The sequence below is a fragment of the Mytilus trossulus genome, chromosome 9, assembly GCF_036588685.1.
Source record: "Mytilus trossulus isolate FHL-02 chromosome 9, PNRI_Mtr1.1.1.hap1, whole genome shotgun sequence".
Lineage (NCBI taxonomy): Eukaryota > Metazoa > Mollusca > Bivalvia > Mytilida > Mytilidae > Mytilus > Mytilus trossulus.
In genome coordinates, this window is record NC_086381.1 from 5,938,313 (window position 1) to 5,963,697 (window position 25,385).

At 31.5% G+C, this 25,385-nt stretch overlaps 1 protein-coding gene across 5 annotated transcripts in view; it reads left to right on the forward strand.

Moving 5' to 3' along the window:
• Positions 1-6,147: 6,147 nt before the first annotated feature.
• Positions 6,148-25,385, forward strand: part of LOC134685028 (harmonin-like) — a 45,674-nt gene continuing 26,436 nt past the window's right edge. Inside the window, exons 1-4 of one of the 5 annotated variants that reach the window (XM_063544380.1) lie at positions 6,148-6,235; positions 13,758-13,825; positions 15,034-15,117; positions 24,420-24,547. In XM_063544380.1, coding sequence (XP_063400450.1) covers positions 6,200-6,235; positions 13,758-13,825; positions 15,034-15,117; positions 24,420-24,547 — 316 coding nt within the window. In that variant the 5' untranslated portion in view covers positions 6,148-6,199. Of the gene's footprint in view, positions 6,236-11,825; positions 11,999-13,757; positions 13,826-14,488; positions 14,628-15,033; positions 15,118-24,419; positions 24,548-25,385 lie in introns of those variants that run through there. The other 4 variants (XM_063544379.1, XM_063544381.1, XM_063544382.1 and 1 more) reach the window with 4 other exon arrangements.

Here is a 25,385-nt window from a genome sequence, read left to right on the forward strand (position 1 = left end):
TAATTCAGTTCCAACTATAGGTCAAATTTCGGCCTTCAACAATGTGCAAAACACTTATATTACCACCTAAATACTTAAATAGTCTTTTACCGAAGTAGATGACTCTGATTATTTACCTGAGAGTAACATTTATAACGAAATGACCTTATTTATTATTTGATGTAGACACCCGTCTTAATTAACCTGATGTCTAGTATAATAGGTGTCGTTTGTTGATGTGGTTCATTAGTCTCTTTTTGTCGGTTTTTATATACTAATATAAGACCGTTGGTTTTCCAGTTTGAAAGTTTTACACTAGTAATTTATTGGACCCTTTGTAACTTGCGCTTCGATGTGAGCCAAGTCTTCGTTTTGAAGTCGTACTTTGACCTATAATGGTTTACCATAACAAATTGTGACTTAGATGGAGAGTTGTCTTATTGGCACGCATACCATTTTCATTTTGAATTCACGCATTTGAGTATACCATTTCAAGACAGTATTTCCCGCAAAATGACTCTAACCCTGACCTCTGACCTTGGACTTTAAGTTCAAATAGTAGATGTGCCTGACCTTAACCGTGACACCTTTATGGGTAAAGGAAACATACATGTACATGTACGTTTTAGTCCACTTTAAAAGTTTCTCGTAGTTTTTTTTTATTGGTTCTGAACACGAAGCATTGTACAAATGCGTGTTGAGAGAATTAAGCTTAAGTTTGTACCTGCCTCTATAAATACATATTTCTAGACAATGGCTTATTGTTTTTATAAAGTATGGATATGTATTTATTTGTATTTGAAGTAAAATTTGCAAAATTTGCAAAAACAGATAAAGTTAATGTTGTTTGATCGACTAAATGGTATGCAAACAGTCAAATATGTGTGCATGTAAACTCTGGAGTTATTGCTTAGGAAGGTTCAGTATTTCCTATACTGTGTTCGACATCTGTGCTCTTGTGCCATAGTAGGTAAATGTAACGTAACATTGTGCACATCAATCTCATCATTATTCCTATCAGTGGAACAAATAAATGAATGAATGGCCAGCTTTATATCATGACAGTTAGAGCTTTGTCAATAGTTTTAATTAGCACTTTCATTAAGATTTACATCAAACATCAGTACGGCACCATACGTATACATGTACCTCTTCAAGCAAAAAAACCCAACTTGGTAATTTAGAACAAATGAAAGACAACTAATTGCTGTCTTCATGGCAACATTATGATAGATTATCACATTACAATAAATATTGAATGTAATTTTACCTAATTCTATAAATATTTTACAGAATTTACATATTTTATTAATGTCTCGTCGTATTTCATTTAAACTCATCTATATTTAATCATCTGCATATATCAGCTGTCATTTTTTAATCAGTTTGCCTTCATTAATGTATATAATCAAAGAAATCAAAAATAAAGTACAATAATGTCATGTGAAAATGAAAGTTCAGCCAATTAACCAACGTTTGGACCTTTCTCAATTATGTATCTTCTCACAAGTGACTACTGCGATGACATATCATGCACTTTATATTCTTATACAACTATAGGTCACCGTACGGCCTTCAACAATGAGCAAAAGCCCACTTTTTTGGAAAACCAGTGTCTAAAATAGATTGTTTTACTTTTTGACCATTACATGTATGGAAACTTAGAAACTTAACCTGATTATTGTGTAATTCACAATGATAATCTTTCTAGATACAAAATCCATAAAGCGATAATAAAGACAAATGTACAGTTGTATCATTTTAATGTAAATAAGAATTAATATGTATAGCAAAATAAAATTGATTTCATAGAAATGTTATAAGTGCATAACATGAGCAGAAAAGTCGTGTATATTTTCACATGTCTTACCGCACATATTGCATTGTAAAGGATTGTTAACGTTATGGAGTCCCATGTGTAAATAATACAAGGTCCTATTCAGAAAAATGATCTCACAGTAGCCACACATATGCGCATGCTCACGTTTTTGAAGTAACATTTCTAGAGGATCAGTCTGTGGCGATGCCATGAACTGACAAGAGTGCTCGCGATCATCGATGTAAGGTTCTGGTTGTTCATATCGGTAGGTTACAGGAGACCCTACACTATTGTCAAGTTCACTTACTTTCTCAAAATATGAACGATTGTCTATGTTACCAGTAGAAGCAGGTCTTGGTCCTGAAATACAAGTGAATTCCGAATCCCCAACACTGGGCAAACTTGCGCTGCGAGCACGACGTATATCATCAACAACTGTTAAATTTAATTTTGAATCTGCCTGTGATTGTATAAAGATTTGAGAGGATATGACGGGTTCCTTCGTATCGGTATCTGCGTCTATCTGGTGTTCTGGAACATTGTGTGGTTCTTTTGATTTCTTCTCCGATACAAGATTAAGAGGTTCGTGTTGAACGATATAAGTGGACTTGTCATCATCATTGTTCTTTTTGATTAAGTCTTTTGTATCTTTATTTTCATTTTCGTTTGATCTTTTTGCACTATTTCCATTTTCCTTTGTATGTTGGGTAAGTACATGCAGTGACAAAACGTCTCGAGATTCAAAAATTGATCCACAAAATTGACACCGGAAAAATTCATGGATAGTGATATCATTACTTTGATCCTGACTCTTTTTACCTTTTCTATTTTGTTGTCCGGCAGCTGATTCCTTTTGATGATTCAATGACGTCATCTGCTGTTTCTTCGTTGCTGCATGTACTGTCATAACATGCATGGCCATTGCGTCTTGGTCCAGGAAATGTTCTGAACAACACATACACTTTATTCCTTGTATCGGCTGAAATTTGGATTCTTCTTTCGCCGTTCGTTGGTTGCTATCTTCAACGGACAGTGCTGATTTCAAATATTCATCCTCGTTCACGGACGATGTGACATCAATTAGAAACTCCTGACCACTTTGTGACGGAACAAGATCAATTGTCTCTCCATATTCACTGCCATTTTCCTTAACGATAGATTTTTTCAAATGCATGTCGGCTGACTTACACGTTTCATCTTTCACTCGCATCATCACATGCATAGCATATGTGTCTCTATTCATAAATATATTGTGACAACAGTCGCACTTGAAAGTTCCGTGCTGTACATCTCCATTTAGATTGTTTTGTAAATTAGAAAAGTACTGTCGTATAGCTCCTTGTTTCATAATATTCGTCTCCATTCTGGTCCCTAGTTCAGATGCCCATTCTCCATTGAACTGCAGTTGCTTTGCATGAAAAGCAGTATGAGTAAATAAGTCCCGCAAAGTACGAAATTTTGCAAAACATATCTGACACGTGTGTTTTGGAATGCGTCCAACCTGTCTACGACTACCTTGTTGAGAACACTGGTGATCTAAAGCCATGTGTATCATCAGTTCGTCCTGGTTTTCTAAATACCTATCGCACATTAAACACGGAATAGTCGGTTTTCCATTTTCTGACAGGTGGCGGAATTTCTTCAATCCTGTTTGTCCCGTTGCCGAAATATCTTCTGTAGATTTTCGTTTCAATGACGCGTCTTTTGTTAAACCGTTAGACTGTTTGCTGTTCAGGATTTCTTCATCCAGCGGTTCCTGTTTTATACGCTGAATCATAGCAGAAACTTCTAATTGAGATACCATCTCTTTGCTCATTTCAGGTCAAGATGAAAATGCAGTACTAATTGTCTTTACTAAAACTTGAAATATTCCAAAACTTTTAAAGTCTATGTTCTTTAAGTTGAATAAAATAAATCCTTCTTCGCCAGACCCCTATCTGCTAATGACTAACAATTTACAGTGAATAATGCGAAATAAAATATTAGTGCTATAAGCTCCTAATGCAATTTATTGGGTAAAACTAGAAGTTATTAATTATTAACACAACGAGGCTTCCCTTTGTAAATTATTCTGTTGGCAGAATTCTTAATTATTGAATTCATGCGACGTATGTTGAACGGTTCAGTGTAATAATGGTGAATAATTAATAACCTTACGTTGGACGCTACCCACGGTCGATACACTATGTAAACGAAAAACGCCTCAAAATGATTGTAACAAATAGGAATAAAAATAATATATTATTTATAGAGTCTGACATCTCATTTACTTTGACAATTTGAATATGTTAAAAGTAAAACCATTTAAACATAATATCGACTTCTGTTTACAAAACTAATGTGTGATAGAAACAGTTTTCCTCTTGAGTAATAGATATTTGTTTAATTTAATTAATTTGTCTTTTTCTCTGAATAAAAATCTGTAATATGGATTTTAATTTCAAATCTGTACTTTCATAGTAATTTTAAAGAAAAGTTTGTATTAGTTGTAACTAAATTTAAGTCCTGTCTAAATAAATTTCAAGAGCTTTTAGAGTGAAAATTTATCCAAACTTGAAAACAAAATATTCAATAAGGAAAAACATATGCATAATAGTTAAACATCAGACGGTAATCCTTTTTATCTTTAGCATTGAAATTCCAGTTGGATTTTATACGTTTTATATTTTGACGCTGCACGCGAGTGCAAAATTAGATAGGGAATTCAGTGGTCCTGTACTCTAAAAGGCGGAATCGGATCTACAAAGATGATCTCTTGCACTAATCCCATCCGATGAAGATACCCATACCAGTGAGGCCGCCGAGTTTTTTACTGAACAGTTGACGGAAATTTTGTTCGTGTAGTTTGTTTTATACTAGTCTTTTCGTAATTTAAAATAAATGTTGAGCTCAGCAGCAGACCTAAAATGGCCGTAACACTCACATCCAACAAACCACTGCAAAAGCAAATAAATCCTTAGGTTTCATCAGAAGAAACCTTAAAGTCCAATCACAAACAATTAAGAAAGAGCGTACCAAACCGCGGCACTTATAAGACCAAAGTTAGAATACTGTTGTATTGTATGGGACCCGTTTACTAATGAAAATATAAGATCACTAGAAAAAGTTCAGAGACGGGCAGCAAGGTACGTGTGCAAAAGACATCACAACACCAGCAGTGTGTCTGAGATGCTAGACACCATGAAATGGTAAACCTTACAAGAACGCCGACTACGAACAAGGCTTATAATGTTTCACAAAATTGTAAATGAAAATATAGCCATTCCATCGCAAAATGTATTACAACAGAGTCAGTCTACTACAAGATCCACCAATAAAGAATCCTACAGACAAATTCAATGCAATAAAGACAGCTATAAAATTTTCTTTTTTTCTGTCAAACCATTAAAGACTGGAACAAACTATCCTCTGAAATTACTAAAAACACTACTACAGAAAACTTCAAGGATGCTCTCACACACGACGTGCTCCTTGCCTGATACTTACCTTCATCTGAAATCAACAGATACTCTTGTTTTAAGATGTATTACAATACATGTATTATATGTCTCTGTTTTTATCTTATACCAAAAAATAAAAATAAAAAACGTAATATTCAAAACTAAAAAAAATAATGTCCAACTTAAAAACAAAGAAAAATTGTAAAAACTGAAAATACGAAAATATATGACAAAAAAAACTTTGAACAAGAAATAAGTTTATTATGGTTCACAGTGACAAAAATTATTCACATAAATTTATTTAAAAAAACATTTACCAGGGTTGCGCCGGAAAGTAAACATCAGTACGTTGATGGTTTTCTGTAACAAAAAAAGAAGAAGAAGATTACTGTACAACAGTAATTGAAATAGGCAAATTTTAACCTTATAAACGTGACTCTATACAGGAACATATATATTAACGTTAGATATACTGTTCCCAGCTCTATATAATGATAGAAGACGCTTGTATTGCAAATAAATCCAGGCTTAATCAACACTTTAAACCTGGGACTATTATACTATTAAACCTGGGACTAGTATACTATTAAACCTGGGACTCTTATACTATTAAACCTGGGACTATTATGCTAACCCATATTAACCCAGTCTGACATGAAATTTTCTGAACCATAGGCCTAAACTTGAAAATGATATTTCTCACAGACCATTACAGATCATTACAGAGAGTTCCGTGTCATTCCGAGTACATGCTTTAAAATTTTTCAGTCTTGACTTCGTCTTATCTAAGTATACTATAAAAGAGTGTGCCATGTTATTATAAAAGTTGGTAATTATCGGTAAGAAACTTGTTTGAAACTCCTTAATCAAATAACTCCTTTTACGCCGGAACTTGTGACACTACTGGTCCGAAGTTGTCTCACTTACTATAAACTTAAATGTAAACAAAGCTGCCGGAGTGATGGAAAATAGGGTTGCAAATCGATTTGTTGAACAGGTATCAGCAATATTTCACTCTTAATTAATTTATATGATAACAAATGTGTACGATATAAATATGTCAATTGACCAATGTCTCTAATATGTTCTGTGAGGACAAGAATGCCAAATTTAAGGGAGACAACCAAACATTACTGTTCATACCTTCCAATGGTAAATGCCAAGAATTCTATTAGTTATACGCCCTTGGTAAATGTCATAGGCTAACACATCATAGTCTTTTAACCAAAAGGACGTATTGTGGTATTAAATCTACAGTTTAATAATTATAAAATCAACCCACATCATCTGTTATTTATGAAATCAGATATTATACACCTCTAACCCTTTCCTCCATACATTGCCATAATGACGCTTTGTGACGCCACCCCCTTTACTCCATAATGACGCCTATTGACGCCTGGGTAGTACCTAAGTTGATATGCTTTGATTACTAAATGTCTGCATCAAACTTAAGAAAAATTGTATTCGATTTGAAAAGGCTATCATGAGAATATCTGACTTGAATTTTATTGATGAAATATTAATATTTGTTTTCGCAATGCATTAATACTTTAAACCTGATGATTTTTTTTGCAATGAAAAAAACCAATGCGAATAAAGTATGGGAAAGAAAAAAATCCATGGAGGAAAGGGCTAACATGTGTCTTAAGGTTCAGTGTAAATCAGTAAATGACTTCTGTAAAGGCTGTTTTGCAAAAAATGTTTGGTTCTGTACAAGCACATAATGGCTTCCTCCACCAATATAAATAGCAAATAGTGTTGAAAAAGGGTATCATCATGATGAAACGGTAAAAGTTCTTGCTAAATGACAGTTATTTTTTGGTTCATGACAATAAAATGTTAACTTTCTATTGGAAGATTAAAAGTTGGACTGATTTAAACACATCACATTAATTTTTAATTAAATGACGCTAATGATAATTATTTGAGATCTCTGACGAATCATGATCAGGATAAAGAAATTTTGATGAAACACAGTAAAATTTTAACCAATTTGACGGTAACATTAGCCAAAAATGCAGTTCTGCCAACTTTTCATGAGACAAAGGAGTGAGATTTGGCCAAAATTGAAAAGATCATTTTTAAAAAACATTAGATCAAAGAAAAAAGCCACCAAAAAGAATGAACATGCTTGAGTCTCACACAAAATGCGTGAAACTTGGAAACCCTGACAATGACTGTCTGACGCCAGATGGTAAAGGGCATTACTACCCTCTTTAAAGGGGTGTTTTTAAATACCAATCAGTCTATCAATCATTTTTAAAACTGTCTTGACCTTAACATGCATGAAATATTTGCCACTGGACATTTAGCAACTACAATCAATCAATCTTTCATTTAAGGTCAAGTTACAGTAAATGGGCTATGTCACAGATTTCAGTAAAATTTTGCATACAACTCTGGCTCGATGAACTTCAACGGAAAATCGAAATAATAATGCATTTATGTTATTTATCATTTGAAATATTACTGATTGAAATCATACAAAATGGGTGAACATTTGTATAGAAAGCACATAAAATCGGCGAAAACCCTTCTAAAATTTGTCTTAAAATCCCCAAATCTCTAATTCTACTCCATTTTTCTTAAAAAACTATATGTTGTTGATACATAAATTTCCATTATAATGATGCAAAATAAAGATAGGGTCACCGACTTCGTTTTTATGGTATTCTTCATTCAAAGTTGCGTTCTTTGTGAAAAATACAACAAAACGTCGAAATAATCGTAACGTTGATTTTTGACGTTTCACTAAGAACAAGGAAACATTTGATTATTTATTTAGACAAAAAACGAAGTCGGTGACCCCATGATTATTTTATATCATTAAAACAGAAATTTATGTGTCAAGAATATAGTTTTTTAAGAAAAATCTACGGAGTAGAATTCAAGATTTGGCGATTTTAAGACAAATTTTAGAAGGATTTTCGCCGATTTTATGTGCTTTTATACAAATATTCACCCATATTAAAAGAAATCAATCTACTATTTTTCAGATAATAAAAGAGATAAACATATAATTTTTTCGATTTTCAGTTGTAGTTCAACGAGCCAAGGTTGTATGCAAATTTTTAGCAAAATCTGCGATATAGCCCATTTACTGTTCCGTGACCTTAACAGAAATTGACTCATCTCATTTATAGCTATACTTAATTAATCTAACCCAGCCACTTACAGTCAGGGGACTTACTTTAAATGAGTGATTTTCAAATCACTGATTCATTGAAGTAACATTGTCCACAAATGTTGGAAGTAAGAGTTTCTTTAATAATCACCTATTTAAGTAGTACAAATAAATCACTAGACTACACAATTTAATTTTATTGTAGCTTTAAATATACAATACTAATCATCCAGGGACTAATTATGGTGCTAAAATTATCAGAACCAACATCTGTGTTGATATAGGATGACCGGTCATGTCAGGTGATGACCATGTACTGAATCTGGGGTATGGACATGAAAATCACTACCTCTATTTTGTTAAAAAAAATCACTTTAAATATTTTTATGCTAATTACCCCCACTAATTTTTACACCCCTGGAACACTGAAATTTAATTGTGAATAGTAGATTTTTTTTTACATAATCTGTAATTTGATGGAAACCTTTGAATTGTTAAGGAAAATTACTCCCACTACTGGAAAAGGATTTTTTTTTCAACTTTTACCATGTTTACTAATAATAAGATATAATTTAAAGCTACAAAAATGTATATATATTTAAAATTTTGGTAAAACTCCAAAATCACAATTTAGATATTAGGTCATGATAGTAAAATGTTATTTCCAAACATGTTCACTCTTGACACGAAAACATGTGTAACAAATAAAGAGACAAAAGACAAATTCTTATTTATTTGCATGCACATTATACTATGTAAATGTTTTGGAATTGGAAATAAAATTTTAAAAATTGATGTGTTTTAAAAGTCATGAAACTGGCTAATAACTGACCATTAATTGCACAGGAAACAAAAGTATTGAAATAAATCTGAGCTGAGATAACCTGGATAGGTTCATTGATTGAAAGGCCCTGATCACTTTCTGTAATTTCTCTTATATAATTTTACTCTTAAGAGTTCAAAGACACAATTTTAAGAACATATCAGCTTTCTGTAATAAACAATGATTTATAAATGAATTGTGTAACAACTGAGTTCATGCAGCCCATAAATTTTTAAAGCTATTGAATAGAGAGGCCAGTTTATCGTAGTTACGTCAGCCATTTTGTTTTCCGGTCGCGATATTTTTCAAAATATACAGATTTGAAACGGGGTTGTTTTGTCGGTTTTTGCCATTTAATGAAGAATAATTGAATATGATTAACAACTTCAAAAGTACAAAAATATCTATATTTTTTGGCTATAAAAATAGCATAGATAAAATTAAAAGTATCATGGTATATTTATCATGATGTCCATACATGTACATTGAAAATAAGTGAATGTACATGTATGACATGTTCCAGAGAAAAGTGCACATTTTTCCATCAAATTTTTCACCTTTGTTTACTCAAAATAAAAATAAAAAATTGTTGACTTTGTTGTTTTATTTAACTTAATATTAGTTGGAACTACCATAAAAAACATTTTTGGTGAATATATAGATTTATTTTAAAGATATTAACAAAAAATTGACAATGCTAAAAATTTCAGCTAAATATTTAACCTTTATTTTTGCATTACAAAATTTGTATTACTCTACTCGTTATTACTTTATGATATGGTACAAAAATCAACCCATAAAATGGATTCGGTTTGGCTGCAGATGACTTTTAAAATGTTTATATCATTGAAAAAGCTCCAAAAGAGTAGGCTAATGCCGCTACAAGGCAGCACTCGCACCCGCAAAGTGGAAAGGGATTAATATAAGTTGCAAAACTTGTTTCCCAATCCACTATAAATAAATATGTTTAAACTAAATCATCTCCCTTTGGTGCAAAAATGCAATTTTTTGGCATTAAATTTGAAATATATCTTTTTTAACTCATCGGTGACTTATAATTTTTTATTATTGTTTCAAATAAGCTGTACATAAACTGAATAATTGTAAAATTCAAGTGATTTCTGTAATTAGGTTATTTTTTCATTGTATTTTGGAAATTTTCATAATTCATGTATTTACATTTGAATACATTTTGGATATCTGTAGAGTTGTACATTACAATAGCAAATTTACAGGGGAAGTTTTTGTGGGCATACATGTACATACATAGATATGTTGTGTAAGTCTTGTAATTTATTATTTTTATCTTTTACAAAAAACTTATAATATTTTGTACTTTATTTGGCTTTTTTAAACTTTTTTTTAATTCGAGGGTCACTGATGAGTCTTTTGTAGACGAAACGTGCGTCTGGCGTATATATAAAATTTAGTCCTGGTATCTATGATGAGTTTATATACATTTGTACTTGAATATAACTCATGAAACCAAAGAAATTGAAAACTGTGAGTACATAATCATGACTATCAGGTCACCTATTTAAAACTAATGAGATAGGTCCATTACTGGTGATAATAGAGAAGGTATTTGGATTTGTCCTTTGCAAATATAAATAATATATTAGGATGAACTCCTAAACAAGTCCCTATGAGATTTTACATATATATAGTGTTCCATTTAATTACATTGTCTGAATGTATTATTGATGGAGTCATGATTATTTTAGGGATGTGGGTTTTATTATATAACTTGTCTGATGAATGATCATAAACATTTTATGGCCATCAAATATTGTCACTTACTTCTTAATCATTTATATACTATCAATTAACTGTTGGTTTTAATTTTAGTTTTAATTGGAATTGCAACTGAAATTTGCAATGGTTGATGTAATAAGTTCTAAATAATAAATGTTCTTCATTCAGACTGATGCAGTTTTTTGTTTCTTTTATTTCTAAAACATGGATCAGATGATTAATTTTATAGTTATCTCACAAAAGATATGAGGAAAATGAAATTAAAATATGATTTAAGGAAATGTTAATGTTGATGTTTCTTCCCACCTAATCATCTTATTAGTACATGTTTATACCATGTTATCAGTACAAACAACAGTAAAAAAATATAAATATTACCCCCCCTTCCCCACCCCCCTTTCTAAAAAAGAAAAAAAACAGGACAAACCAATATAAGAATATGAGTTCCTGTATATAGTCTTACCATTTGAAAAAGCTTAGTACATGTATCCAAAAAGAAAGAAAAATTATAATGTTAAGTTGAAATCTAATGGCAACCATTTATACTTATCCTTTATCAAGAAAAATCAATTTAAACCAGCCTATCTCAAGTTTAGTTATTGGACAAGGGGAATATATGCTTCCTGTTGTAACATACATGTACATGTCTTAACAAAAAGTAGATATAGAAAAGAAGTTATATTTTGTAGGAACTAAATGAAATTATCAAGTTATTTATGACAGATTGTGTTAATTTTCACAAGGCCAGTGGATATTTTGTAATTTCATAAAACATTTCCCTCAAGGGTCCTTCGAGAACAGATTATGATTTTTATTAAATTGTGATCTCTCTGATAAGAGATATCAATCGGTTATCTAAGGTCCTATAAATTTTCATGTTTGAGGTCTATTTCTACCTGTTTGTTTGTATAATTGTTGTATTGAGTAACTGTGTATTGGACGGAAAAATCTTATGAAATTTTATATCAAAGAAAAATTATCAGTAATCTTGATTTAACACTCAGATCAAAATGGCTTCAACAAGAAATTCTAACGCTTCTGAATTTTCCAGTAAGGTGAGTCAAGGAGATTAAGTTTTTCTAAAAATTTTCTATCAAATACAAACTTGACAAAATGTTTATTACTATTTGTTGTCTCTGCTGATCATTCATTTCGACCCTGTAAATGCCTGTGTAGACTGCTTTTTCTCAATTTTAGCCTTGGTTAAAGGTTAAACTCAGACGTGTTCCTCAAGTATTATTGAAAATTGAATTCTGAAGACCAGAAATAGGAGGACAACCCGACCAAGTCTTTCAATACTCTACAAACAACTTATATGTCTTTATTTCATCAGATAATCTTCAATATTCATAATTGTTTTTTTTTTTGTAAAAAATAAGAAAAACAGATTCTACCTCTGTTTAATAACATTATATGTACATGCACATGTCCATACACTAAGTTCTGCACTCTCAAACAATACAGATGATTTGAAAACATTTCATTAGCTCTATTTTATATTTTATAATTTGAAATTCATTACCTGCAGTATGTCTCAATAGGGGTGAAAACTACAAGTATGTATCCAACTGTTAAATGACAAGATACGATGCATCAATAATATCAATATTTGTTAATTATGCCTATATAGCTAGCTGATGCAACATGTGGGACTTAACCATTAATATCATGTAGAGAGTTCTATAGTTTTGAGATTTTGTCTTTAATGCCTATAATTGTAATGAATTAAACTATGTAACAAAATTAAGAGAAAGATATCATCTTTTGCATTTTATAATAGCATATATATATACAAGATTTAACAGTTAAGAGGAAAATTAAATTAATTTGCATGCATGCAAATATAAAAAAAAATGAATCGAGTTAATTCAAGTTTAATATATAATGACAAGCACAGCATGTTAAAATGTATGTGCTCTACTATTTCCTTCATGCATTGATCAGTTGCTTCAGTATAGATATGGTGGAATGATGAGTGAATCACAAGAACTATTTATGCTACAGTTCAAATAGATATATTTGCTGTACACTGTCATGACTGTATATAGGGTATGTCCATTGCTCTAATCATTGGCAGATCCAAGGGGTGTGTGTGTTCTGGGGGTTGGAACCGCACCTTTTTTTTTGACGATCAATGCATTTGAATGGGAGCATATAGTTGAAACCCCCCTCCCCCCTTACTCTGGATTGGGAACCCACCCTTTTTTAAATGGCTGGATCCACCACAGTAGAATAATAATCCCAACACATGATTGGGTTATAAAAGTACTGTCACCCCTGGAGGTCTTTCCTCTCAGCATTACAACCCTTGATAGAGAGAAGCTTCTGTTTTTCTTTATGGAATATTTGAATTCTCATGAGCCATGTCAGGTCAGAACATTGAGAATGGGGATATGAATACTATATTAATACAGATTATGAATCTGTCAAGTTTTGTCAAGTAGGTACAATATCACATGTTTTGTTATCTATAAATTTACGATAAACTTTTTTTTCTTTTTCTACAGTGTCTATATACATGTTATATAGATATAGGAAGATGTGGTATTAGTGCCAATGAGACAACTCCCCATCCAAATAACAATAGTAAACCATTATCATGATTATAGGTCAACATACGGCCTTCAACAAGGAGCCTTGGCTCACACCGAACATCAAGCTATAAAGGGCCCCAAAATTACTAATGTAAACCATTCAAATGGGAAAACCAAATCCAATGGTTTAATCTATATAATTTTTTTTTTTATATTTGTTGAATTTTTTTAATGCATAAGAAAAGTTAACAATTAAGAAGTAAAATTCATCTTATTATAGGTAAATGACCTGATACCCCAGCCAGAAGAGAGAGATGCTATATTTAGATCTCTGGAAGTCTATCAACAGTAAGTAAAACATGTCATGTGATTTAAACATGTTAAAAGTAAGACATGTCATGTGATTTAAACATGTTAAAAGTAAGACATGTCATGTGATTTAAACAAGTTAAAAGTAAGACATGTCATATGATTTATAATTAAACATATCATGTGATATATATAGATATAAGAAGATGTAGTATGAGTGCCAATGAGGCAAATCTCTTTCCATAAGTCACAATTTGTAAAAGTAAACCATTATATACAGGTCAACAGGGTCAAAGTACAGTCTTCAACACAGAGTCTTGGCTCACACCAAACAGCGAGCTATATTAAGGGTATCAAAAAATGACCATAGAAATCATGGAAAAACTTTTTTCAAAGGATTAGGGGGGATTTTTGGTAGACCTGGTTAACATGGTTAATACTGTTTTAATTTGACAGTCTGCATAAATTTATCTATCACTAGACATGTCGACCTCTCATTATCTTTCCTACATTTATTGTGTTTTCTGGTTACTTTTTTTTTGGTGTACATGTAATACCCAATATATATCTGATCACTCACTAATATGTTGTTTTTCTGACACAAAAATCATGAAAGCTTGATATTACATGTATTTAAAATAAAAGTGTCAAAAATGAACATCCTGTACTACATGTACTATACTCAGGTAGATCAAACACCTGCTTACTGTGGGTGTATAAGATTAGGCTGACATTGTTCTCTAAGTTTTGTATGTATCCTATGTGTTGACAAGATGTTTCAAGTTTACCCAACTCATTGGATTAATAAAACATTGGACATTGCCAGCAAACATTTTAATAGGTAATACAAAACAAACACTAACCTTGACCTTGAGTCGGTGGAAGGTAGGTTTTATTTTATGAGCTGAAAAGTGTTTCAATTATGGGTACTTACTCTCAAATTTGAGGACTATTCCATGTTAATTGGTGTGACCAACTTTAAAAAGCATATTTCATTTGTTCTCAATAGAGGGTTATTTTTTGAAATATTCAAACATTTTTTTATGAAACATGTCTTCTATAATATAAAAAAGATGTGGCATGATTGACAATGAGACAATTGTCCACAAGAGACCAAAAATGACACCGACATTAACAACTAATGGTCACTGTATACTAAGAATTGGGATAGTCCTCAGATGACAGAGTAAAGTCTTAATTATAAAGTTTTGAACATCATTTGTTATATGGATATACTTTGTTTACAGAACTCTAGATCTTCTCCATCTGGTAGAGGAAATGATGAAATACATAGACGAACCAACCAAACTAGAGCTATTTGAATATTTGAGGTCAGTAAGGGATGCTTGCAAACTTGTACAAAATACTAACAGTTTTTGGACATAGTGTTATGAATATTTATACAGTGTAACCTGTGCTATCCGACATACTGTGAGACCAGAAAAAAAATGTCAGATTAAGCAGGGTGTCAGGAATACTCTGGTTTTATCTGCAAGGATAGATAGTTTGTGAAACCATGAAAAGGTGTTGTTTAAATCAGGATGTTGGAATACTCTCAGGTGTTGAATTAGGCAGGTTACACTGTATGTACAACTGTTTATTTACAGCAGTAGTGTAATATGCCTTGATTTAACTAACTTCCATTATAATAACCCCGATATTTATTTGAATCAGATAACAAAATGTGCTGACAATAGACATTAGCAAATATAACCTGGGTTTATTTTAGGATTTTACAGTATTTCCTTGTAGGCTATTTATAGTTTATTGGCCATTTATTGAACTTCCATAAGACATTAAATGGTAACAGACTGTCAATTAGGTGTTATATTTAAATGGGGATTAAAACTTTGATTAAGAAGATTATTAACATTTTATTTAAGTAATCAGGGCAAATATAGTTATTAGAATTTCTGTAGAGTTTTTATTTCTATATAAATATTTATGGTTTCTGGCATTGGAGGATGCCCACAGTTATATTGTATATATAAAGTGCCTAGAAAATCAACCTAACGAAGTTAGAGTAGATTTGATTTGTAACTTCCTCCCCGGCGTATATATATATATAGCTTTAGACAAACAGGTTAATTGTAGTAAAAACTGTAACACAAGTCTCAGTAAGACATTTCAAATTTGTGTCTGAATTTTGTGATGTGCATTTTATTTCATTTCTCTTTAAATATTTGTTAAATGGGGTATATGATTTTAGAAATAAGTTCAATCATAGACCATCCCAAAAACTGAAGGTTCCAAATACCTTGACTTAAATAATTTTGCTCCTTTGATTTTCATATATGTATATATAGAGATGTTTTGTATATAAGGGAAATGATGCCCTTACCGGAAAACAAGACTGCAGGGTGGAATATAGTTCAAAAAATTATGTTGTCTTGAAAGGCTCTTATATATATTTTTTTTCTTTGACGCCTTACGTTACAGGAAGGCGTCCAATCAAAAATTTAAAACGGTCTTTCTGGTCGTTATAATTATTTGCACGAAGTGGGCAATACTACATTACACATATTTAGCCATGTTAAATCGACAATTGATTTGAAATACTTAGTAGGTTTAAACAACAAAATATTTTGTTTTTATAAAAGAATTAATACTCTGAAATATTTAATGCTAAGCACAATTTTTTGCATACTCTGTTTTATTAGTTAACTGCTGGTCCACAGAAGTAGTCTCCTTTTATCACATCCAAATAAGTGCTTTGATTTTGTACTGCAAATGAGTTTAGTTGAGCATAAAGAAATCACTGCAAAAATTGTTTGTTTCATTTTTTTTTATATTAAAAACATAGTTTTATTGTGAAAAGAAATATATAACACGACTAAAAGAAATATTATTGATTTTTAGTAGGTTCATCTTATCTTGTACTAAATTATTTAAATTCCATTATCTATACTAACATATTTTACAAACATTTGGACAATGTTGGATATTTATCGTATTTACCCATTAAATATTAAAATTTTCATTACAGAATTCCAGTTTAAAGGACATTACATCTTCTTGTTTTATAAAATTTTAACAACACAAGATTACTAGTCGGCCAATTATCTTTTGTTTCTACTAATCAATTTTTCAGCATTATAATTAAAAAATTAATTATTCATAATATAATCTAGTCGGCTTTGATACAAACTCATCAATTTTTTACAATACAGAATAAAATGTCTTTTTTCTTTAGACAGGTCTAGTAGGTATAATCAAATATTTAAAGGCTTTCACATTGTCTGTTTGTATAATTTATTGATCCCAATGCTATGACCAAAGTGTTGATAATTTATTTATAGTCTATTAATAGCATTTCATAAATAATTTGGTTGCTTACTATTATGTATATCAATTTACTTTATGAAACTTGAGAGGAAATATAGTTCAGAAATAATGCAAGAGAAAAAGTTTGTCCAATGATAGGAAAGTATTAGGTTTTGAAATTTAATACAAATATATTTGCAATAATACCACCATTAATAGTAATAAATTTCAGAAATTAAACAGTGGTCCAGGACACATACAGTTTTGTCCTTTGATTTTTATTGTTGTCTACAAATACAGTCCCTAGTGTGGACAGTGTAAAACTTGTAATTATCTCTTCATAATACACCTTATAAATTTATGTCTTTACTAGAACACACCCGTGACATCGCGGGTCCGTGACTGAATTAAAGTATATAACTATGCGCAAGCCTTACTTTAGTATTAGTATTGTCATCTGATAAAATCAATGCCGATTATAAGATGCACAGTTTTCTCTGCTTTCAAATCTTTCTGTTTGAACCCGTCGAACTGGAACTTATCAATTATTGGTCATGATAAATGCTTATTATTTGGAAAACAAAAGGTCCTGAAATGGAGTATTTTTAATCAACAGCATTGTCCTGTATTAGTTATAAATTAAGTTGAATTCTTTGATTCGCTATTTTACGTCACTCATGCCCGCTAACAAATTGAAAACTGTACCTATACGCCTTATTTTTAGTCCAGATTTTTAGTATTCGTATTGTTATCTTAGAAAGTCTTACTGATTAAAATACTACAATAGGTAACAATTTGACCATTTAGTAGTGTCAATCCTGTGATTATAACCCGTATATATAGCATATTAATCCTGCATACACTGTTTGGTGGTGCCCCTGTCAGATGCGGAACGTACAGATAAGGTAATAAGTAACAGGTGATTATACTATTGGTATCGGTATCGGACTCGACCCGGAACTTCTTAATTATTGGCAATATTAATAGCGTGGAAAACAAAAGGGCCTGGAGTGGTGTAATTTTTAATCTACACCTTTATACTATATTAGTTGTATATAAAGTTGAATTCTTTGATTTGTCGTTTTCACGTGATGACGGCTGACAAATTGGACCTCGTAATTTTAGTATTATAGATATATTATGCATGAAATAAAAAAATAGGGGAATGGAATTACATGTAAAAAAAATGATGCATGAATTTTTATGTAAAGTAGTGAATTAACTCCTGGAAACCAAGATTGATATTTTGTATTAACACCAGAAGCATGTTTGAAGTTATGAACCAGTTTGAAAAAGTAAAAATTAAGCATGTCTGAAGCTGTAAAACTGAATAACATACCCCCTTGATTAACATGCAATTATCCATACAGTCATACATTGAGTTTAAAAGCTGAGATAGACTTTTCTATAGTTTTGATATTATTTGTTCTAAAAGTAGTACACTTCTACCAACGGCTTTCAAATAATGTGTTGTTCTTCTAATGACGAAATTGGTTTCAACACCAATATTGACTATTTCTGTTAGTTTAAATAGTGTGACATTCAACCAATGCTCATTTGAAATTTTAATTTGAGATTTCTGATTTGTAAATTGTGATGTTCATCTATGCCCTTCAGTATTTGTGGTTGTTGTTTGTTGTTGCAGTTCATAAGTGTTTCTCATTTCTGTTTTTATGGCCCCGTAACGAAGTTGTCGATGCCATATAGTTTTTCCCTTGTCCGTAATTCTGTCTTTCCGTAATTCTTTCATTCCGCTACAAACCATTATACAGATTTTTTTTCTAAACGCCTTCAGATATTGGGCTGCATGATTTTTGGTATGTGAGTTAACCATGATGAGTTACAGATCAAGTTTAAGTTTTGTTCTGCTCCACTAATTTCGTGAAATTACAGACTTTGGACTTTGAGCAATTGTTGAAAATCATAGTTATACAGACATTTTTCTAAACGCCTTCAGATTTTTGATATGTGAGGCTGCCATCATGTTTGTGTCCACATGTGTTTATATTTAAATTGCAGATTTTTCAACTTTTTGTGACGGGGTCATTTGTGACGCTTTGACACATCTAGTTTTATATGGATTGAACCTTTGGTTTTCCTGTGTGAATAGTATTACACTATCCATGTTTTGGGCCAAATGAAGCTTGCTGTTTTGTGTGAGCCAAAGTTCTGTGTTAAAGACCTTTAACCTTTAATGGTTTAATTTAACAAAAAGTGACTTGGAAGAAGAGTTGCCTCATTGGCACTCAAACCTGATGTAACCTCTTATATCTATAGAATGTGGCAGGTTAAAAAGGCCTGTAGCACCTTTGAAAATACAGAAAATGCAGTAAACTGTAAATTTGACAGCTCACTTATCTTGTCTAATAACTGTTTGAATCCTCCCTTTGTGGTTGACTTAACACTTTAATTAGACTCATATTATTCATAATTGTTTGGGGAATAGGTGGTTTCCATATAACGTTTTAAATTACACCTTAACTTAGCAATAAAATTTGAAGAAACAAAATTGATAATTTGTTTATTTGATGCAGTTTTACAAATGTCCATGTATTATTCAAAGTTTTTTAATTGACTTCACAATGATGTTGTAATTGAGTTTATCTGGGAAATGTCAAGGTAAACATTAAGTAATAAAATGTTTGTCTTGCTTCATAATATTTTAATATTTACTATGATTTAAATTACCAAAAACAACTAAAATAAGGAAATTGCATTGTAAATTATTACTATCTTGTATCTTTATGATCATCATTTCAAATGCTGTAAATTCAGAAATTATTTTTTTATTGCACATATTGCGATTTGATATTTGTCAAAATAAATTTTGATAGCTTTATTTGTATGCAGGCTATTTCCTGAAATAGAAATAATTAAACCTGCCTTTGTGTCCATTGTCCAACAATCACAAAGAGCAGACGAGAGATTGATATTGTAATTCTGAATTTTTAACAGTTGTTTAATTTGAAAGTGTAGGAAGGTTGTATCCAAGGACGTTAACTTAAAATAGCCTTGGTGTCAATTTTATATTGGGTGGTGTTACTTTTATCTTTCTAGAGGTATGAACCTTAATAAAATGGAAAAGCAAATGCTGAATATTTTTTTTGCATGTCTCAACAAAATGTTATGACTCTTAATTATGTATTATACATAATACCACAAAACACAGATCAAGTTTAAATTTTGGTTGTTTTACTTTTAACTGTGCAGAGACAGTCCCTTTACAAATTTCCAATATCTATAACTTAAGTTTGCCTCAACCAAACATTATGAATCTTAATCAGAATCCTTACTACCACAAAACACAGATCCAGTTTTGATTTTGATGCTTTTATCATTCTAGAGTTGCCAGTGTTACAGTTCTGTTCACAAACTTAATGTTAATCAGCCAAACTCAGATCACATAAAAAAGTGGGAACCATTACTTTTACAGCATTTGAGTTTATATTGTTATTTTCAAGCAGGGGAGTTGGGAAGAGGGGTATCTACAATGTATAAAACATCCAAATCCCATAAACTCCAATGAAATTGTACACAAGCAGTTGTCTAATTATTTTCCCATTTCCCTCCCTAGATCCCTGAAGTTGTGAACCTGCTATTAAGGATCGTCACCTTCTTTTATGGAAATTTTAGAGGAATTATTCCCAATTTGTCTACACTTGGGAACTTAATGATTTTCAGCATCAATTGTACATTTACAGGTCTATTTTAGTATCATAATATGAATTTTTAGAACTTGACACATAGTTTCCAAACCAATTTAGGCTACAAAGTTGTAAAAGATTTTACCCATTGGCTTGAGATCATTTCTTCACTATGATGGTAGAGTTGAGGTGGTTTATCCCTAGTGTATCAAAAATTATAATTGTTAAATATAATGCCTGACAATTGGAAAGGTCCACAAGACTTATTTTTATCAAATTCACCACAGATTAGGTGGTTAAAGACCAAATAATCAAAAAACTAGTTTTTTTGAAATTAGACAAAGACAGGGAAATATACCAAAGGGCCATTCAAACTCATAGTCTATGAATAAACTGACATCACCGTGGCAAAAAGACACAAATAGACCAAAACACAATCAGTATACAAAACACAACATATAAAACTAAAGACTGAGCAACATGAACCCCATCTATTCTCAGGGAGATATCAGGTAATGGCATGGCATTAAAACAAAACAAAATGTTTCTCTAAACCATGTGACCTAAACAGAAAAGGATATTATATTATTTGTATTACTCTTTGTGCGTAGAGTGTTATCTAGTCAAATGGATCAGCTTATGGCATAATTTTAAAGACACAACTTTTGTATCTCACTTAAACAGAAAAAGAATGTTTTTTTAATTTGCTAATTTAGTGCATAGAGTTCTGTATATTTTTTTTTTATTAATTAGCTGTTTAAATTCACTCTTGATTTATCAGTCATAATGGATAAATAATAAAAGGAGATGAGTTATTGGTATCTATCAGATAAATTAAATGATAATGTGAACATTCCTTAAGGAATACAGACTCACAATTTATTCAATATCAAATGGTATATCCGTTAATTATTAAAACAATATCGTAATATAATATTGTGTAATTTGAAAGAACTGTATGGATAATTAAAAAAGTAAATATAATTTTGAATTGAAATAAATCATTATGCAAATGTAATATTTCATTGAGGTTATATCATTATTAACCTGACTTGGCAAATGAATTTCACTATTAAGTTCAAATGAAGCATTTAAGGTGAGATTGTTAATTATTCATGCCTTTTAAAATTTAGTTCTGATGTCCCTAAAAGTACAATAGAGTCATGAATAGTTTGTCCACGTAATAAGGGTCATTTGGAATTATAAGTGAAGCATATAAAAAAGAATAATCAGTAGTAATAAAATGAAAAGGTCTAAATAATGTCTATTAGACTAAATTTGATGAGCTTCATAAAGATATTAAAATGAAAATAATTTCCTACATTTTTTAGCTCACCTGGCCCGAAGGGCCAAGTGAGCTTTTCTCATCACTTGGCGTCCGGCGTCCGGCGGCGTCCGGCGTTGTCTTCGTCGTCCGGCGTCGTTAACTTTTACAAAAATCTTCTCCTCTGAAACTACTGGGCCAAATTAGACCAAACTTAGCCATAATCATCATTGGGGTATCTAGTTTAAAAAATGTGTGGCGTGACCCGCCAAACCAACCAAGATGGCCGCCATGGCTAAAAATAGAACATAGGGGTAAAATGCAGTTTTTGGCTTATAACTCAAAAACCAAAGCATTTAGAGCGAATCTGACATGGGTACAATTGTTTATCAAGTCAAGATCTATCTGCTGTAAAATTTTCAGATGAATCAGACAACCCGTTGTTGGGTTGCTGCCCCTGAATTGGTAATTTTAGGGAAATTTTGCTGTTTTTGGTTATTATCTTGAATATTATTATAGATAGAGATAAACTGTAAACAGCAATAATGTTCAGCAAAGTAAGATTTACAAATAAGTCTCATAACCAAAATGGTCAGTTGACCCCTTTAGGAGTTATTGCCCTTTAAAGACAATTTTTAACCATTTTTCGTAAATTTTATATATCTTTTACAAAAATCTTCTCCTCTGAAACTGCTGGGCCAAATTAATTCAAACTTGGCCACAATTATCTTTGGGGTATCTTAGTTCAAAAATGTGTGGCGTGACCCGCCAAACCAACCAAGATGGCCGCCATGGCTAAAAATATAACATAGGGGTAAAACGCAGTTTTTGGCTTATAACTCAAAAATCAAAGCATTTAGAGCAAATCTGACATGAGGTAAAATTGTTTATCAGGTCAAGATCTATCTGCTCTAAAATTTTCAGATGAATCAGAGATCCCTTTGTTGGGTTGCTGCCCCTGAATTGGTAATTTTAAGGAAATTTTGCTGTTTTTGGTTATTATCTTGAATATTATTATAGATAGAGATAAACTGTAAACAGCAATAATGTTCAACAAAGTAAGATTTACAAATAAGTCAACATGACCAAAATGGTCAGTTGACCCTTTAAGAGTTATTGCCCTTTAAAGTCAATGTTTAACCATTTTTCATAAATTTTAAATATCTTTTACAAAAATCTTCTCCTCTGAAACTACTGGGCCAAATTAATCCAAACTTGGCCACAATCATCTCTGGGGTATCTAGTTTAAAAAATGTGTGGCGTGACTCGCCAAACCAAACAAGATGGCCGCCATGGCTAAAAATAGAATAATGGGGTGAAATGCAGCTTTTGGCTTATAAATCAAAAACCAAAGCATTTAGAGCAAATCTGACATGAGGTAAAATTGTTTATCAGGTCAAGATCTATTTGCCCTGAAATTTTTAGATGAATCAGAGAACCTGTTGTTGGGTTGCTGTCCCTGAATTGGTAATTTTAAGGAAATTTTGCTGTTTTTGGTTATTATCTTGAATATTATTATAGATAGAGATAAACTGTAAACAGCAATAATGTTCAGCAAAGTAAGATTTACAAATAAGACAACATGACAAAAATGGTCAATTGGGTCCCTAAAGAGTAATTGTCCTTTAAAGTCAATTTTAAACAATTTTCATAAATTTGTAAATTTTTACTACCGGTAACATTTTCCACAGAAAATACTGGGCCAATTGATTATTGTAAGCAGCAAGAATGTTCAGTAAAGTAAGATGTACAAACATATCACCATCACCAAAAAACAATTTTTTCATGAATCCATCTGATTCCTTTGTTTAATATTCACATAGACCAAGGTGAGCGACACAGGCTCTTTAGAGCCTCTAGTTTATTATCAAAATATTTTCTTGCGAATACAGCTACAATATTATTGATTTGTAAAGTTAAGAGACTTTTAAGTAAAATTAATCTGGCTCTTAAAATTTAAAATGTCAAAATTTGACAGTGGTAAATTTGGGTAAAACCAGCATATGGAAATGAAAATTAAAGAAAATTTAAAACTTTTAACCTATTTCAATTTGTTAAATGTGTGACTGTTATAATATATTGATCTCAGTTTGTAAACACATAAGGATAGTTTTAACCCACCCATTGAAGAATTTGTGGTCCTAAATTTGCTCTACAGTATAACATTCCTTCATATCATTGATTTATGTAATATTAAAAAAAGAAAACTGCCGGTATTGTAAATACATTATAAATACATTATCATGATTATTAAACATTTTATTCCAATATTTTTTATTTTTTTTTATGGTATCATACATTTTTATATCTCATATATATGTCCTATACATTGATGTCTTTGTACAACTTCTTCAAACAGATCTTGTGGCTGCGGTGTTTAAATGTAGATGCCTAATGTGAATTTATTGAATCAGGTTCACATTTGATGTATCCCCTCTAATTTTTCTAACTTTGTTTTCAGGCCTCTCATTCCTCCAAAGCATCAGGTAGAATACGACAAGTTAGCACCCCCACCTGCTGGACAAAAGTTACGAGTTGTTAATCTACGGAGACGACAGAATGAAAGTCTAGGTTTTGCAGTAAGAGGAGGTAATTCAATATATTTAATCATGAGTAATATATATAACGTATTTGTAAAAAATGAATTACCTCACCTTTTTCATAAAGATTCCAGATGATGCACAGACAGGAAAAGGATAGCAAAAAGAAAAAAACAAAAACCAACTCAGATTGTGTTACATCACAACTATGACACACTAATGAAAAGTCCTTTGTAACTGTCAACTTCAACTGTCAACAAAAACATTCTCATGTAGCATGTCTAGATTTGAACTTTTTTTTTAAGTAGGGTGTTGAAAAGTTTTCATGTGCTTCAAGTGTTTTTATATCACCAAAAAAGGCGACCAAGCCTGATGACGTCACTTAAAAAGAACACAACCTTCTGCAAACCTTTGAAAAGGAAAGATAAAAGACTTTAAGTTATTTCAGAAGCAAATTCAACAACTAAAACTTGTATAATACAATACTTCTCAATTCTCAACAGTTTAATTTTTGTTATTTTAAAAGCTCAGCAAGCCTCATGCTTTTGATATCAAAATTTAACTGTCTCAAGTGGAAAATATCACAGAACACACGTGCACTTGTTGCAGTTATGGAAGCTATATTTCTTAGTCACCAATCACCATATGTTACCTATGTGGACTGTACACTGATATCCAACAGCCTCATCAAGTTCTAAAAAGGGTTTCCTGTGGGAGAGCAATTGCAAGTGGACCAGAAAGATGAAAAGACAGAAGTTGGAAGAACAGACATCAAGGGCTTAATGCTCCTCTTGCCTATGGCGAGGTCATGAAAAAAAAAGAAATGTTTGAATTTATAATACTTTGTTTTGATGAATGGCAGTTTGATATTATAACAAAGACTGTTC